The 19,474-nt window shown below is 31.8% G+C and overlaps 1 protein-coding gene across 1 annotated transcript in view; it reads left to right on the top strand.

The window, feature by feature from the left end:
* The window catches only part of PCDH17 (protocadherin 17), an 87,095-nt gene that overhangs the window by 30,144 nt on the left and 37,477 nt on the right, over positions 1-19,474 (top strand). Inside the window, exons 2-3 of the mRNA XM_087814307.1 lie at positions 5,427-5,485; positions 5,619-5,791. Coding sequence (XP_087670433.1) covers positions 5,427-5,485; positions 5,619-5,791 — 232 coding nt within the window. The remainder of the gene's footprint in view (positions 1-5,426; positions 5,486-5,618; positions 5,792-19,474) is intronic.

The following is a 19,474-nucleotide window of genomic DNA, read 5'->3' as shown; positions in this document are numbered from 1 at the left end:
TTTTTATTCATGTAAGGCATCATGAAACCACCATCACAATAAAATTACTAAGCAGTTCTGTCACCCTAAAAGATTCCTCATGCTGTATCTCTGTAGTCAATTTTAACCGCTGCAACCACTAATCTGTTCTTTTTCATAATAGGTTTTTCACTCAACATAATGCTTCTGAGATTCATCAGTAGTTGTTTCATCAATAGTTCATGTTTTATTGCTAAATAGTTTTCCAGTGTATGTATGTACCTCAGTCTATCTACTCACCTTTTAGAAGATACCTGGGCTGAATCTACTTTCGGAAAAGAGAGTTTCTGTAAATATTTTTGTGTGAGCATAGTTTTCATTTATGGTAAATTCAAAATTTCTGGGTTAATTTGGGTCCTTTTTTTTCTTTCTCTTTTTGCTGTAGATTGTGCTTTTGGTATCAGTCTGAGAATTACACCTAACACAAGGTCACAAAGATTTTCTGCTAGGCTTTCTTCTAAAGTTTTATAGTTTTGTGTTTTACATTCATATTTATGATCTATTTTGAGGCATTTTTTGTTTTTGTTTTTGCTTTTTTAAAAATATAAAGTGTGAGGTGTGGGTTGAGGTTCATTTATTTGAATTACGTATTGAATTGCTGTTTGCTACTTTGTTAGAAATCAACTGACCATATTTGTGTGGAATATTTCTAGACAGTCTCTTCTGTTTCATTGATCTATGTGTCTTTTCCATCAACACTACTATACTGTCTTGATAGAATTGCTTCATAGTAACTCTTAAAACAGGGTAGTGTAACTACTTCAACTTTATTCTTTTAAAGAGATTTTGGTTCTTACAGTTTATTTGTTTTTCCATATATATTTTAGAATCTTCTTGTCTATAACTACAGGAAATTGTGCTGGGAATTTGCATGGAATTTATATTACATGTATAAATTATTTGAGGAGCATTGACATCGTTAGCATGTTGTGTCTTCCAATGATACACATGAGATAGCTCTTCATTATATAGGCCTTTATTGATTTATTTAATCAGATTTTGTGATGTTCAGAATACAGATTCTATACTTGTTTTTAAAAGTAATTATCTGCTAAGTTTTTGATTTTTAGGGACCTACTATAAATGTACTTTTGAAATTTTGATCTCTAGTAGTGCATTGCTAGTATATAGAAATACAATTAATTTTTCTCTAAGACCTTAAATATGGCAACACTGCTCAACTTAGTTATTAATTCTAAGAAGTTTCCTTCATTTTGATTCCTTCCTATTTTCTACTTACATAATATTATCTGTGAATACAACAACATTGTCTATAATTTTTTTTCCTCCCTTTCTAATTTTGTGTGTCCTTTATTTTTCTTGCCTTATTGAACATTTTAGGACTTTCAGTACAATGGTTAATAGAAGTGGTGAATTTTTTCAGTCTTTCACCAGTGCTATATTAGTTATACCTCTTTTTTGGTAGATGTCCTTTATACAATTGAGGATGTTTTCTTTTCTTATTTGTTGAGAATTTTATCATTAATAGATGTTGAATTTGTCAAGTGCTTGATATATTTTTAAAATTTCTATTTTTACTATTTTACTAGTTAAGAAAACGATTTTGACTCCTTTTACTATCCGTTTTCAGTTCAACTTCTTTAGGCACATGTAAATGGATGTATCATATTAATCTACTTCCACAAATAATGAGCTTTCCAAGTTTAGCGAAGTTGGTTCAGCTTTAGTAGGTGCTTCTTTTCCACTTTTTCAAAGACACTCATTTTTAAAATTATGATGTGTTTTGTTTTTTTCTATAGTTTTAGAAGGATGAGCGAATTGTAGAAGATGACATATTTTACTATTAGGTACTGCTGATAAAAGTTCTGTTTTTAAATATAATTTATAAATTTACTATAATTTGCTGAATACTTGTAGGGAAAAACAGTTAAGGAAACCATTCATATCCACTTTGTAGGTTTGCTTGATAACTTATTTCTTTGTTTTCTATATAAAGTAAAATAAAGAATATCTAAATTTTTATAATCTTCATCAAAGAAAATAACAAGAAACAGAAAAATCAAAATAAGAGTGCACACTCAGATTTATAAATTCCGATCTTTTCTGTTATGAGAAAATAATCACTTACCAAAAAAACCCCACCAAACTTCTGTCCTTTTAACCCTGACTTTGAAATAAATTAAATAGTATCTAAAGTGTCAACTTCAGAACTTTTCTGTAATTGCCCACCAATTGAAAGAACACATATTTCAATAGAAAATCACATATTTTAAAATAATAGTAAAAACGGTGTTCAAGATGAATTTGAAGGGAAAACATTTGAGTGATTAGTTTGTGTGGAAGATCATGTTTTCAGAAGTTATAAATAATCACATTTAATTACTCTGTTGACCCTTAAAAAGCTACAAGTGTGTGACTGCAAATTTTACTTTCTTCTTAGATTTAAAAGATAATTTATGCATGTACTAGGTAGAACTCTATTTTTGGAGTACAAGGTTGGAAAATATCTGAAAGCCCTTCTACTTCTAAATTAAATGATGTTATGGTACATATGGCTATTTTTCTCTTTTCTTAATTTTTCTATGCAAATACTGTTATTTTATACTCAGTTTATTTTAAATGAGTTTTTTGACACCCTTGGAGGCTGGATAATGAAAATGTTATTTTCTATAATAAAGCCAGCATTGTTGCTTTTTAAAATAGTGAATTATTATATGTTTGTTAAAGCAAAATGGCTATTTCACTATGATAATTATAAACACACAAATCTCTTACATTTCTATGTATTTTAATGGATAAACACAGGCATTATTAATAACTTCTGATACTGTGCTACTGATTAAGTTGCAAATTTTTTAAATTGCACATTGTGAATTCTACAATAATAAACCAATTACATTTTTTATTTTTGCATTTTTAACTCCCGCTCTTTCTTCTCTTTCTCTCTTTTTTTCTTGCCTTTCTCATTGCTATTTTTCTTCTCTCACTTTTCCTTCAAAACTCCCCTTTTTTCTAACTTCCTCTTGTTTTTCTGTCTTCATCTAAACTGTATTTTTTAGTAATACCATTTCCCAGTATTCGTCAGACACTGATACATAAAATATACACATACACACATGCTTTTGCACATACATATTTAAAAGCAGCTTTTCACTCAGTGAGAAAATGTATTTTATTTTTTACTTTAAGTCTGTTTTATTAAAACTCTTTAGAACTTTAATAATTTGCAAACATTTTTAGATACTATCCCAATTAGAATAGGGGAAGAAAAGTTTCCCCAATGTGTCTCCCTGTGTGAACCTGAGTAGGGATCTCCTTTTTATAAGGCTCCACCTAATTAAAACCTTAAAAATCATAAGATTACTAATAATGGCACTTATATTTTCTAAGTAGAGTTTCCACTTTTCAGATTACATTTTACTCTCATTGTAATACCCAGGATTCTCTTTTTCTGAAATGTTTTAAGACATTCATCCTTAGCTTTTAACTGCTAGCAATACCGGGTTGGATACATATTTTGACCAATTGAAATTATAAACTAGCCCTGACCAGTGTGGCTCAGTTGGTTGAGCACCACCCCATATACCAAAGGACACCAGTTTAATTCCCAATCAGGGCATATGCCCCAGGTAGGCTCAGTCCCCAGTAGTGGTCTTGCAGGAGGCAACTGATTGATGTTCCTCTCTCTCCCTCTCTCTCTCTCAAGTCAATAAAAACATATTTTTTAAAAAAAACATGAACTAGATTTTATGAAATTAAAATGTGGAGTTTCAACTAATTATAGTTTTAAAAATTGGAAAATTCTTTTGCAAACATTGTTGCCCTTTGTGTTGGTTTCCATTATTATTTTTATTTGATCTTTAAATTACCCTCAAACATTGATAATTTGTTATTTTTTTAAAAAAAGGGTGCTTCACAGAGTCTAGAAAAACATAAAATATGTTAATGAAAAATTTGTGCTACCAACTACTAGTGAAAGCAGATTAGGAGTGAGAAATAAATCTACGTTGTTTACCCTTAATTTTACATTTGTTTTGATAAAATTCGTTTGAGCAACAACAGAAGATTACAGATTAAGATATTTGTGAGGGTTTCTTTCTGTCCCCAAACTTCTAAGAGACACTGAAACTTAATGTTTTAAGCTGTTACTCTAACATGATTTTTCCCTCCAGTAATATTTTGAAAAGCCGACTAATTTAAATTATTATATGGGAAGAAAAAAAGAGGACTGTTAGTTTAAATTAGCCTTATTTATAAGGAAAACACATATTGCACTGCATTAAGCCTTACCTTGGGCCCTCTGCTTCATGAATTGCATGCTCCTGTGCCACCGATACTTGCATGCTGGATGGTGGTGTACGAACCCATAGCTGCTTCAGAGCATAATGGTGTGATATGAAGCGATGCAGAAAACAGGAGAACCTTTGTCCTGAAGTCAGCTGCGAGCAGAAGTAACGTGTATGAATGTACAGTATAGGGAAATCTATGAAAGATCTAGTCTCTTTCTCCCAAAAGACTCTGTTCAATGATACAAGGAGAATTCAGTTCTTTTTGGCAGATTTCCATGTCAGTTTGGAAGCAGTAAAAACAACCACAAAAACAAGCCTGGTTTCTCAATGTCTTTACCCTCAATGTTTTAAGTAACATTTTCTTTCTTTCTTTTTTTTTTTTTTACTTTGTTATTAATAACCAGAAAGTAACACCTCTTTCCAATGTCTTGTTTGAGTACAGTTTTTATAGTATGGATGTAGATGAGAATGAATTATATGTGCCGTGCTTATATATTTATTTTATGATTGAATTTATTGGGGTGACATTGGCTAATAAAATTAAATAGGTTTCAGGTGTACAATTCTATAATACATCTTCTGTATATTGCATTGTGTGCTCACCACCCAAAGTCAAGTCTTCTTCCATCACCATTTATCTCTCCTTTAACCTTTTCTAGCTCCTCCCGCCCTCTGGTAATTTGAATGAAAGGGCCTATATCTCTTAATTGAGGAGTGGATGACTTTAAAATGATATGATATCAAGAAAGGCATAGAATCCCGGCAGATTATGTAATTATGTTAAAAATGAGTATTATTAAATAATTCACACTTTTAATATGGAGAAATTAGGTCATTTTTCTACTCCTCCCACAAATATTCAATCTTAATATCTAAATAATGAAACAAAACAGTGTTATCCATCCTGGTGCTAACAGAGAATGCCAGTTATGACAGGCTCATTGTTTACTTTAACAGGTAATTTGTGGACCGGAATCATTTAATTGTTCTGAGTACATAATTACATGTCAGCAATTTCCAATTTAATTAAAATGTACAAATCTGAAGATTAAGGGAATTTTTGAATTATTAATCATTTTTCCACTAGGAAATCTTGTTGCTCTGCAGGAGATTTGTCCAGTGTACAACTATACGTATTTTTTTCCTTCTCTTTCACAGACAGACAATTTTCCCGCAGAGCCCAATTACATGGGCGGCAGGCAGCAGTTTGTTCAAAGGTAAGGCCTATTAAATAACTTTCTCAGCTTCCCCATTTGCATTCGTGTCAAAATTGCTTTGCAAGAGACGACACTTCAGATTCAGACTCGTAGAGACAACACTTTCTCTTCTTTTTCTTTATATGTATTTCAGTAGCTCCACGTTTAAGGACCCAGAAAGAGCCAGCCTGAGAGACAGTGGGCACGGGGACAGTGATCAGGCTGACAGTGACCAAGACACTAACAAAGGCTCCTGCTGTGACATGTCTGTTAGGGAGGCACTCAAGATGAAAACTACTTCAACTAAAAGCCAACCACTTGAACAAGGTGAGTGAAGCCTTCCAATGCTTACCGAGTGTAAAGCTTAAGCAATCATTATGAACCTATTAGTACTAGAGTTGCAGTTTATTACAGTGGAATGGACCATTGATAATGTAGCCAAAGAAACAGCAGATCCCAAGTTTGTCCCAGGCAAAAAGCTACTATTCAAGTACCTCAGTAACCACAGGAAAAGGAAGGCCTTGGATAATAGTCTTTAAACGTCTTAACTTGAGAACTTGTTTAAAGTCACGAGATTTGTTCATTTTTCAGATTGAAATTGTAAATTCAACACTGTTAGGTGAAATGAATACTTCATTAGAATTGTATAGTTCTTAGCTTGTTGGTTTTAGTGTGAATTTTAGTTTATAAGTATTTTTTAAATAGTCAAATAACAGCTAAGCCAGAGTTGTGTCTCCCTTTGTTTTGATTTACATCAAAGTTTTCATGGATATCAAATAAGCATGAACGTGTTTACTCTGATAAAAATAAAGAAGTACTTCTTAATAAATGCATGTATTCTAAAAGTCTATCTTCAGTTTATTCATTTGACATACCTTTTTATTAATTTTTATGTTTTCATTGTTTCAAGCACAATGGAATATTTGCTAATGATTTACCCAAAGAGAATTCAGATACTTTCATGTGTAAGAATTAGAGACTATAAGTAGGTTTTTTTAATGTCCAATTATAATAAGTGTAAAAAATTGTTTTATAAATTGAATTTAAGAATTTCAAATGTGTGTTATATTAGTTAATATTAATTTTCAAAATAGTAACACTTTAAATATTTAACATTTATCATTTCAGTTTTTTAATGAGATACTACATTTATACTATATGAATGTAATTGCTAAGTCATGTATTAATTGATGGTTCATAGATAGCAAATTCTTGCCTGTAGTGTACTCTGTCCTATCACATGTAGTTTAGTGGATATAATATTTATAATATGTTCTAATCATTTAGAAATTTTAATACAAATATACATGCACAAACATATTTAATACAAAAATAAAAATAGATACAAATATTTCTGCACTGAATATAATTATGCTGGATTTATTTTAAGGTTGATCTCCTACAAACCTTCTTTACTAAGTATAAGTGCCAGATAGATAGCTTTTTTCTGACATTTTACCTTTACAATTTTCTGTGTAAGTGCAATATTGTGTTTTTTTAAAAATTTATTTTTAACAAAAGGTATTTAAATACTTACCTAATATTCACAGTTCCTGCATATTTGAATGTTTACTTGAAAGTGACATAAATGATTTTGAATAATGGGCTGTTGAATCTTGATATGTCAATGCGCAGTATAAGATAGACCCATCTATGTGTATAATAAAGTAAACAGATAATTTTTGGGCTACTATTTGTAAAGTTGCATATAGTAAGTAAAGAGCTTGCAGTTATTGTCATATCTACATGAGGCACTTTCTTAATAAAACACAAAACAACTACACTGCTGCTCACATTAATACTTCCTTTTCATCCACTAACCGAGCAATATATTTGATGGGAGTATAAAAGACCTCTATAGAAAAAGAAAGTTGTTTTATTTATGTTTGAAAATATAATTTATATTGAAAAGATGGTTTTAAAAAAATATTTGATATCAAAGGGTAATATTTTAAAAAGGTGACTATTCTTAAAAGAAAATATGTTTGGCATATATTTTAATTAATATGACACATAAATATTGCTAGTCTAAGAGTGAGAATGCCAGTAGAAATGTCTCCTATAAAAGAGTTTTCACATATTCTTATTAATAGATATGGTAAAATTATGAATCTGAAAGCCACACTTAGGTAATCTATGAATTATGTAGGAGACTGGCACCTACTTTAAAACATGAATTTGAAGGATTAGCTAAAATAGTATTTCATTGATTGAATGATTTGATTCATTATTGCACTTAATAAATATTTATTAAAGGCTTTCAATATATAAAAGAACAAAATTGATTTCCTCTAAGGGGAAAGAAACTAAAAGTTAAACAAAAAGAAACCTGTTTATCAGTTTTTTCTCTTACTAAAAATTTGTAGCAGTGCTTTAATAGATTTCAATTAAAAAATCAGGAGCATATTATATTTTACATTTGTTGGCTTCCATCCCTACTTAAATGATCTCAATAAAAACACACACACAACAACTAATGTTCTATTTCTAAATTGAAATATTTCTTTAATTTAAAAATTAGAATAAATTCAACAAGTAATCTTCACATTTTCAGTGGAACTTTTTGTGCTAATAATGGTTTCCTTTGCCAATGACTAAGCCATTTTATTAGCTCAAATGTTACTTTTTCTTCCTCTTTTGTGCACTTAGATTTTTTCCATGTGTTCTGTTCCTGATATTTGTTTATTTTTTGCTACCTCCAGTTTAATCATCTCAAATATACAGCATATGTGTGTGTTGTCCATTATTTTAGTAAAAATATTTGAAAGGGTTCAGTAGTTAAGTGAATGTATAGTGTATTGTGCTATAGCTGAAGATAGATTTAAGGATTTTATGTTAATAAGCCCTTTGATAGAAAGAGGTCATTTTAGTTTCCCTTAGTGTGATAAACAAACAAACACACACAAACAAAACTCCCAAAGAATATACTCCCCCCCCCTCTAATTGCAATTTTGTGTCCTTTTTATTTTTTCAATTAGAGTTTCTCTATTCTCCCTTCCCTGAGTATTATAGATAGGCAGGTGAATAGATAAAACTACCCAAATATTTTGGAATTTGTATGGTACCATAGTAGGACATTACTTAATTAGAAATGCAAATATATATTTCTATCTAATAAGCATTATTTATCAGAAAATGACACAGAAATTGACCAAAATACATTTGATATTATTTTGCTGAATTTATATTTTGGAATAAGAGAACCCAACTTATACCAAGAACTAAAAAAATACATATAATGTTATTTATTTAAATACAAGTCACATACAGCTTTATAAAGAATAAAACTCAAACATTTTAAAGTTAATTTATTTCTTATGCCTCAGTATATTATTCAATCTTTGACTTCTTTAAGAAAATACTGCCCCTTTGAATTTCTATCTATTAAAAGCCTGTAAATTATTTTCATTGCTAGCAATAACTGTTTCTCCTTTTAAAAAATTTAGTAAACTTGCCCTAAAACTTAGTAGTTTCTATTGATTCCAAAAGTAATAAATGTGTAATTTTTATAAATGCTGACTGGTGATTTCTCTGAGCTGCTTCTGATATCAAGTGATAGTTCTCAATTTTCCTTTTTTTTTAAAAAACATTTTTTATTTTATTTTTTTCATCCCCATTAGCCTCCCTATACCCCCTTCCACCTCCACCCCACCCCCAGTCACCACACGGTTGTCACTATCCACGAGTTCTCGCTCTTTCCTTTTTTTTTTTCTTTCTTTTTTGCTCAATCCCTCCACCCTTGTCCTCCCAACACTCCCCCTCCAGAGCTGCCTGCCTGCTCTCTGTCTATGAGTCTGGGATCACCAGTTTTCTCGATATCTTTGTAATTGACGGAAACCAGGTTTTTGAGGCTTGAAGTTAGTGGAATGTCATTGTCCATTATGACTGTTGACGACACATGCCAGGGATCGCAGTGAAAGAGCTACCGTCGTGAATCTAATTCCTGTGTTGGGTGGCCAGCTGACAGTCCCTTCTCCGGATTCCAGGACTTTACTGATCCTCAGATGTTGCTTCATTCAGGTTCTTTTTATTTTTCATTTTATTTAATTGCCATATAATTTCATTTTCCCCCCTTTCTATTCAATTCTTTGCTTCCACTGTTTTCCCTTTACTGCTAGAAAATCTGACTCCTTAAGTTACATTCTGGGTTCAAAACATTTCACAATGAAATCCCTGATTAAAATCTAATAAAAATTAAATCAATAGAAAATTGAGAATAATAGAAATTCCAAATGAGCCAGGTTTGCTCCAATGAATTTCAACTTTAAAACTAACTTGCATTCTTAAGGGTTGCCTTCCATCTTCCCAGAGGACATTCTAGAAAACTATAAAAACTAAAGTTATTGGAGTTTTTTATTTTTGTTTTCTTTAAGTCAGTGCTTAAATGTTGCTTGTGTACTCCTTATTCAAAAGATGGTTGTGTTAGTCTAAACGACTGCAGTATTTATTATATGATTTCAGAATCTGGCAAGGTTCTGAGCCCCACTGCTTTAAATCTCCCCGAGGCTCCTGTCCCCTGCAGTGAGGGTAGAGCCACACATTCAGGACTGGCGAGGAAATCAGTGGGACAGAGGATTAGGACACTGAACACAAACTTGACCTACTTTGCAATTTTCTCTTCAACTGACCCTGAATAGAAAAGTACTAGGATAGTACTTTTATATCCTCAAGCTTTTGCTTTGTTTCCTATTCTTCATTATGGTTACTGCAGCGTGACCCTTTCAATCAAGCCCTGTCTGTTCCCAGACCTTCCCCTAACAGGCAGAGCAAATCCACCTTTCCATAAGCAAGAACATGAAGATAACAACGATTCCATAAGCAAGAACATGTCCATCCTCTCAGCAGTCACCTGGCAACCTCTGAAAATAATTTTTAAAAGAAATGTTGCTATAAATTTATTAATAGTAAATATATCTTGGGAAGAAAATGGGAAATTACTGCCATATATCGGAGCTGGAAGGAACTGTTGAATATTTAAGTTCATAAAGAAATCATTTACAAATTTTTAAAGGCACTGAAGCTTTATGATTCACATATGTGGCATTTAAGAAACTGTATTATTTGCCAAGAATTTTTATTTTTTTCAAGCCCTGTAAGTTTTTATTGGACTGCACTTATCTAAGAGCATCTTAATATCAATTTTCCCCCTTCCTGTGCTGTCTTTTAGGACTTTCAGAATTCATCTGATTTTCTATTTTACTGGATAAAATGGTCCACAAATTGTGAGCAGCTTCTGTTTATTTTTGCTTACCAAACATTGCAACTGTCCCAAGGTTCACCTAACTTTAAAAGTTTCAATGATATCTTTTTCTCCTGCGCTAACATCTGCTTCTAGAAGCCAGCAGCTGGTATCATGAAAATAGAGATTTTATCACCCTCACATTTGTTGCTCATCGTAAAACCTTCCTAACAAGTGTTGCATGATTTACTATAGATTCGATGTGATTTTGAGATTCTCTTGCCTTTAGTAAGCACAGCAATAACTTTTGCTAAAACATCCCAATTAGGAAATGCCGGGACAGTATTTCCTAAACTTTTGGAACTCATTTTGTCTCATTCTTGGGAGCAGAGGAACCGTCCCAGACTTGGCATTATCGTTAGTTCTCAAACACAATCAGAGGAGTCTCCTTTTTGTGTCTTTTTTTTTAATGGCTATATATATTTCACTTTATAAATAAAATGCTACTATACTAGAATTATGTACACTTTTATGAAGTACACTTATTTTAGGAGTATGTCTGTAAACTATAAAAATCTAGAGTGATTATTAGCTCCTCTGTTAATTAAGAACTTAAAGAAAATTATGATTCTCTCAGAAATTCTCCATTATTTTACTTTAATAGCATATTCTAAAATGGCAGGTTCTCTGTTCTTTTGAAAGCCATAGTACAAAACATTAGGGTAAGGAGAATCCTTGAAGTATGTAACTCCCCTATCTTATAGATAAAAGCAGACAGATTAAGTGACTTCCACAGAGTCAAGTTGGTGGTAGAGGTAGGACAGGTACTTTAGACTTGTCCTCACATTTCCTTTCCATATTAGTCTGAAGATGTCAGCAGCATGCCTGAGAGCTTGATTCTTGGTTATTTCATATATTTTGAATAAATATTTAATATATTCATATACTTTATATATATTGAATAAAAGCTTCAATAGGTCAGTAGAATGTGTCATTTCAAGTGCAGATATTGACACTGCTGTGTTGTCACCAAGCACAAGAAAAAAATCTTCAATCTGGGCATATTACTTACAATACTCTTGACTTCTTAACTGTGGTTCCCTGATAATTTTTTAGTGCATTAAAGAACGGTAGTTCTAGGAGAGCTTTCCATTTGTTCATTTATTGATTCACTTATTTTTTCTTTTAATAAACAACTGTACCAGGGATAAAAACATAAGCTAAGGTACAGAGTGGGTTCTCAAGGGGCTCGGACTGTATTAAAAGAATTTGTCATACAAACTGTGAGGTTCATGCACTGGGAGATATGCCCTAAGTACTAATGGTATCATGAGAATGAACACCCAGACCAGATTTGGGGTAACCAAAGAAAATTTCTGGAGCAGGAGGCCTTTGAGCTGATCCTTTAGATGATGATTAGCTCACTTGGCGGAGTGCAGCTGGGAGAGGGAGAAAGACAGAGCACTCTCAGAAGCAAGGCAGTGAAGCGCTGTATGGCAAGTTGCTGTTAGGTGCAGGCGAATAGTGATGTGTGAGACCAGGATTGGTGGGTATGTGAATGGCAAGAATATGAGAAACCAGTGATGGGTTGACTAAGAGGGAACCATTGGAAATTCAGGAAGTAACGGTTCAAAGTTTCATTTTAAAGAGATGGTTTTTATGCCAATGTCTGGGGAGACGGGGATACAGTTAGGAAGCTGGAGAAGTAATTCAGGACAAGACAAAATAAGGCCCAGGGTAGGAAAGAGTTTATAAGAATAGAACCAAGGAAAGATTGAAAACTTTTTTTACTAAATATCAATACTTTTATAATGATAATAAATTGCTTAGTATTCATTTAAAATTGATTTTGAGATAAAGGTTTCTAAAGGAAAAAATTATTTTATATCGAAATAAATGGACTATTACTTGAATTGTCTAATGCCTTTAAGTTTTTATGTAGTACCTATATACCGCATATATTAAATTAACACATATATGTTTGAAATTTAAACTTTTAGCATTTTCTCTAAATGACTAATGCTTGTTTGCATACTGGAATTGACTTACTAAAGAAACTTTACGGTTCAAAGTTTCCAGGAGAAAACAAAAACAAAAACTTTAGTTAACCAGATCTTTGAGAGAACTTCAGGAACGTAGTGAGGTAGTTTAAAATTATGTGATAATGAATCTTCGAATTATGACTGAGTTCAGTTTACTAAAGTGGTGAAGACAGGGTGAGGTCACCAAGGGGAACATTTGAGAAGTAAAAGAAGAGTTTAAGTGAACATTAGAAGAGGCAGCTGGAAGTTGTATGGCAGTTGGAGAAGTCAGGAGGTAGAAGGTGCATGTCTGTCGTAAAGAGTTATAACCATTATTTCATTCATAATTATTAAGACACAAGATACAAGAATGTGTACTATATCAAACCAAACATTTAACATATTCAAATTAACTCCTCCAGTACGTTTCAATTTCATAGCCCACCTGAACTTTTGAAAGCTAATGTTTTGGTGTGTAGGCCTACAACTCTTAGAATCAGAAGTTTTCCAGAGTTAATAATTTTTCAGATTTTACAAGTGTGATGTAATATATTTGCCATATATTATGTAAGATTTCTACTAGGATCTGTGGCAGTACTCACAATCAAATGCAGTGACGATTTTATAGGGAAAAGCTAAATATTCATACTAAATGGAGTAAAGAATAATTTAAATAGCCCGTGTCAGTGCAAGTCAGTTTTTACCATCAAGTAAGTAAATAACTGCCAGATCTGGATTTTGGGGTTTTAAAAAATATGGACAAGGAATTGTAGACTTGTACTTAATTTTCACGTTGTGGTTTTTGCTCCCTTAAATTTTTGACAATGTGTTGCACTGATGATGATTCAAGTAGTAACATTATGAAAAAAATATCTACCACCAATAGAAGTGATATTAAATAGTTTCCTATTAAATCAGATTAAAAATTTGAAGTTGGTCTCTTGCCTTAGGCCAAATATAGAAAAAAAAGTCTATTATCCCTGTAATAGTTTTAATATTATAAATATTTACTTTGGAAAGCCAGAGTAATCTGGGAACATTTAAATGTTTAATCAGTTCATAAGATCATTTTGAGTAGTACTTTTATGATTTGCAGACTGATAACAAATGCACCCCTGCATCTGATACAAGGTATAGTTTTGAAACACAATACATATTTCATGGATATTGATTTGTCTGCCCTGGGTTTTATTTTCTTTGAGGTTTTGAGAATTCAGATTGAGGAATGAAATTGTTGTATTTATTTTTTTGCCTTGAGTCATTTCCTGTCTAATTTTAATTATTGTTTATTACATGATATCATTTACATAGACATCTGATATTTAACCCCTACAAACTAACATTTTTTAAGTATTTAAGGGAAGATGGCAATAAAACTATAGAAAATTTTAATACATGCAGGATGACTTCATGATGTTCATGAGAATTAGTCTACTCTGTAGGAAAACAATAGACAATAGAGTGAATCTTAACTAAATATGTCTGATAATTTTTTTTAACTCATGGAGTTATATTGTGGCTCTTGCTCAGGGCAGATCTCATTACCATTAATTAATACATGAATAAATTAATTCACTAAGTATTGTTTCAGCACTCATGTAGATGACACTCTACCTTCAAGGTGCTTATCTTTGAAGGTGTCACTCCTCTGTCCATCTAGTTGTAATTCCATTAGTTAAATACTATGATATAAGTAAAATTAATTCTGCTAAAGACATGAATAAGGCATTACTTCACAAATCAAATGTGTTTTTAATAGGGTCTTGAAAGTAGAATAGGGTTACAAGATACAGGGTGAACTGAATATTAGAAGCTGGGATAATTCCATAATCAAAAAAGATTTAGCGATGTGGCAAACCAGAGTATAATCCAGGAATGGCAAGTAAATAGATATATTTTTATTGGAATATTAGGTATAGATTTATAATGGAGAGAAATTGGACCAAATGAATGGGTTAGGGTCAGATTACGAAAGACCTTGAATACCATACTAAAGAGTTTGAATATAATTATATAGGTAATAAAAAAAATTATTTTGATTGGAGTTGTCTGATTAGAGTTTATTTCTAGTATCAATTAATAATAGACTAGAGGAGACCAATGCCCAAAGGGATCGTTCACTAAGTTTCAAAAAGGCAGAGGCATGTTTAACATAATGTCTTGTAACTTCATTGCTGTGCCCAATAGTTTTTTACTGAAAAAATTCTGAGTAATAAACATAACTCAAAAGAAAGATTACTCTTCAAAGTATCACCTATTTATATTTGTTGATAATGATCACAGTTGATTTTTCCTTTCATTTTTATTTTAAAGCAGAGCTAGGAGCCTTACCTTAAATATAAATTCTAATGAAATTCTTGAAAGCTTATGAATGTATGACAGACTGTGTGAACTTATTCAATCAGATAACAAAAGATCAGTTAGTAGTAATAAGGAATTAAAAAGAAAATAACATTTATTAAACATCTATTAAAATTCAATCACTGCACAAAGCACTTTTAAACAAATTTGTCCTCATGGCAAGCTGATGAGGTGACTGTTATCACTCTTTTTTTAAAAAAATTATCTTTATTGTTGAAAATATTACAGATGTATCTCTTTTATTAGATGACCAGCCTGAGCATCAGAGAACTGAATTAACTTGCCCATGGTTGCTGACCTTAGCAGTGCAGCATGTCTGCCTGATGCAATGTCTGTGCTTTTTCCACTCTAGTCACTTTTCCTTATTTAGTCTTTAACAGAGAGTTTGCAAGGTGGTTATACTAGTATTTCTAAGTTGAAAGTAGGTTTCTTACTTTTGAAATTAGAATTGAATCTGATTCTTTACATCTAAGTGTATAGAGTTGTGAAGGGTTTTCAGAACCACATATAGTTACCTGATTAGTTGCCATTATTAATTATTATTATTACTGTTGTTATTATTTTGACTTGCTCTGCAGCAGCATCTAGTACCAACACTATTGTTTTTTTATCTTTACCCACAATAATAACCTTTATCTCATTGCTACAGATTTTTCAGTTAACCCTAATTTGTTTTATTAAAAATAGACATAAAGCACAAAACTTCCCTTGCTAACACATTGATACCACTTGGAAATTAATTTCTTTTCCATATATTCCCCAAAGTCATCCTTGTCTAGCTTATTAATGTATAATCATTGGTAAAAATAGGATGTAAGACAGTTCTAGTTATGTGTTCTATTCCCCCAATCATTGCCTCTCAAGTTTGACGAATGGTACTTCTATTTTTAAGCTATAAATAAAATTAATTTTGTTTTGTAAATGCTGTATGTATTAAGCTCTAGAGTTAGTGTTACTTTTAGAACTATGACAGACTACTCAGACATATCTAAGTTGGATACACAAATTTAATTTAATTTTCAAGACACTGTGGTCCATATACATTTCACAGTTCTCCAGGTATCAAAGTTTTTGTACAATAAAAATGGTGAGAAAACTTGACTAAATTCCCCTTATTTTATTTCTCCATCCCAAACCTGCCAACATTCTCTCTCCACTTCCCCAAGCCCTCTAGGCCAGCTCCCTTCTATTCTCAGTAAATGGTATCACCATCTACCTCATCAATCCAGTTAGAAACAAAGGAACTCTTCTGCCTTTTTTCCCTTATCCCAGCATGTCATTAAATCCTGCTGTTAACACCAGCCAATTCTACTTGACATTTCTTCAGTTCACTTACCTCCAGTGTGTTTACCCATCCCTGAGGCTACCTCTCTTTCTCATCACAGCGCCCTTCCAGGTAGGTGGTCATCTGCTTCTCTGTTGCCATGTTTGTAACGGAAATTAAATAATTTTCCCCCAATTAAAACCACAGTGTGGTTGAAAAAATATCTGAACTTTTAACCTCGGCCCATGCACCCTCCTCTGTGAGCTCACTATACACCAGCTGCCAGGGGTCCTGCAGTTTCTTCGTTTCTTCCTCAAGAAAGAGTTTCTAGTGCTGAGACCTTTTGCACTAACTCATCTCCCTCAGTAGTCTGCACACTGCATGTGCAAAGGAGATAGTTCTCGTATTCTCCAATTTATTCCCAATGTTTAGTTAAAAAGGGTGAAAAAGATGAAAACCACAGATTAAGAAGATTTTAGAGAACTGAAGTCACTGGATAAATGTTAAAGGATCTTGATCAGGCAAAGAACATGATATTGTATTAATCTATAGGGAAACCATTTCTGTTGCAGTTAGAAACAATCTGACAAACATTTAATAGCTTTAAATAGCTGAATTATGCACATTTACTTGTTATCTTATTTAACATACACAGTTTTGAATAATTTTATAAGACAGACATTGCCATTTCCATTTTTAATAGAGAAAATGAGCAGTCTAAGGTCACTGAGCTTCTATGTGGCTGATCCAAAATTTTTAGCCTGGGGTATCTGATTCTAATTTCATTGCTTCACAGTGGCAATAGTTACATGAGAAATAACTAAGTTCTAACAAAGTTATTTGAAACATTAGAGACTGTAACATCTTCATAGAGAGAGAGTCATCAATTTTTGAACATTAAAAACTTTTATCAGGCCTTAAGAATATTGTTGGGGCATTGAGTAGAATTGGCTAGTTAAAGTGAAATGTAGAGTAAGCATGTGGTGCAATAGGAAAGGGTGAAAAGAAACGGGACAGTGCAAAGAGTGAGTACAGTCTGTTTGAAATACATGACAGCTGCATTTGAAATATGACTGAAGACAGAATATACTGTAATATTGAGGGGAAATTGATAAATTGGGGTTATACAAAGTATGTACAAAATTTAGAGCAAGTGGATAAACTGACACATTCAGGAAAAGAGTAAGGCAAATTGCTAGCATGAAACACACAAGATAAATGAGTAAAATTAAAGCATCTTGCAATTAAATTAATACAGAGCCTTAGATAAGGCAGGTCAAGATTCCACAGGGCTCAGAAGTGGTCTTTCACGTTACTGGACCCAGAAGCCATGTTTACAATAAAATAGTTAGATTTGAATACACAGAGAGTAGTGTTTAGTTATTTGTGAAATAACAATACAATTCACCATACATATATACTGGTTTTAAAAATCATCACTTTAGATAAGTTCATCTAAAATGGTGGAGGCATGGTGAAAATGAAAGTTTTGTCCAAATGGATAATAGACAACACTAAATAAAACAATAGCAGGAAAGTACTAACATATTAAGTAGTTTCTAAACAGAAGGATAAGTGTACCTCATCAGAGCATGATGTGAGAGCCCCTTGAGTTTATACACTTAGAAGAATATATATTTAAAATAATAAAGATTAAAGAAACAACTCTCTAGAAGCCAAAGTTTCCCAGATTCTTTTTTTGCATTTTACCGAGGATGACATTACTATATTTCTGGTTCTTGTTTTCTTCTATGAAATACTGAGATTAAAACAACAACAACAACAAAGCCTCCATAAAACTCTAGAGATTAGAAAATACATCTATGAGACTTGTTTTTATGAGCTATAACTGACTTTCAATATTTTGATTACTAAGCTTATTTTTTGCTATATACTCACACATGTAAGTATGAAAACATACTTGAGTTTATGTGTACACCTACATTTATCTTCACTATTTGAATAGCAAAAGCTCTTTTTATTTTTTAAATTACACTTAGCTTATATGCACCAGGATATCATTAACTTCTCAAATGTATTGTGATTGTGTCTGGAAATTATACCAGGTTACTAAAGACTTGTCCTTAAAATTACAGAATATATAAACAACATATAATAATGCATTTTACATAGAATTTTTGGCACTAGTATTCAAAACCCACAAACAATTTAATTATTTCTGTATTTACATGAGAATATTTTATTAACTATTATTTAAAAAAGTTTGAATGATGAAAAAAATGAAAGAAAAAGCTTTTTCAAAGCTTTCTTTTAAGTCATAGTGCAAGTTATTTTCTAGGTTATGAATGATATGTTTTTACTGATAGAGGTTCTATATTTTGCTTAATTAGTTTTTGGAACTATGGTGTTATGAATATACATATGTACATTCATTTCAGTATACTTATTGCTTACATATTACCAATTTATTTGAACACTCTGGGTATGTTTGTTAATACCATCAATGTTTGAGTTATATTATTTTCTTCAAATGTAAACAGTTTTTTCTCTGTTATCAGTGCAGTACTCAAATTCACTTTAATAACATGGCACAGTCATTAATTCTATCAGGGGGGACCTATCTGCATCATTAATTACTTTAAAAAAAGTTAGATCTCTATTTTGCTTTGATTTAAAGATGTATGAAATTCAAAAAGAGTCAATAGTATGTTGCCATATAAATTCTTTTTAAAATCTTCAAAGATGAATAGATATGTTAGATAGTAATTACTATGTTATCTATAATTTGCTTCTAATTGATTTGAGGGAGACTAAAAGTAGTTTGTTCCCTTAGTACTGTAAGTATCCTTTTATAATTATGTTTATGCTCTTAATGAGAAATATCTATTAAAGATATTGGACAAAGGAAAATATCTACTCAGTAATAATTATACTGATGTATAAAGCATTATTGATGTTTCAAAGTGGTATACAAATATTTTTTGCATTAAATGATTCAACATTTCTTTTTGCCAGACATTGACTGTGTAAGGCACTAAGGAATGAAATTGTGCACAAAACAAACCTAAGTCCTGATCTCTTGTAAGTTTACCCCAGTAGAGTTTTGTGTTCTTGAAAGCTCTTAGATCAACATCTAATTTGACTTTTTAAAATTAAATTATGATTGACATATAACATTATATTAGTTTCAAGCATACACATAATGATTTGATATTTGTGCACAT

The sequence above is a fragment of the Miniopterus natalensis genome, chromosome 2 (genome assembly GCF_054644295.1).
Source record: "Miniopterus natalensis isolate mMinNat1 chromosome 2, mMinNat1.hap1, whole genome shotgun sequence".
Classification (NCBI taxonomy): domain Eukaryota; kingdom Metazoa; phylum Chordata; class Mammalia; order Chiroptera; family Miniopteridae; genus Miniopterus; species Miniopterus natalensis.
The sequence above is the reverse complement of the archived record's forward strand: the minus strand, read 5'-3'. Positions and strand labels throughout refer to the sequence as shown.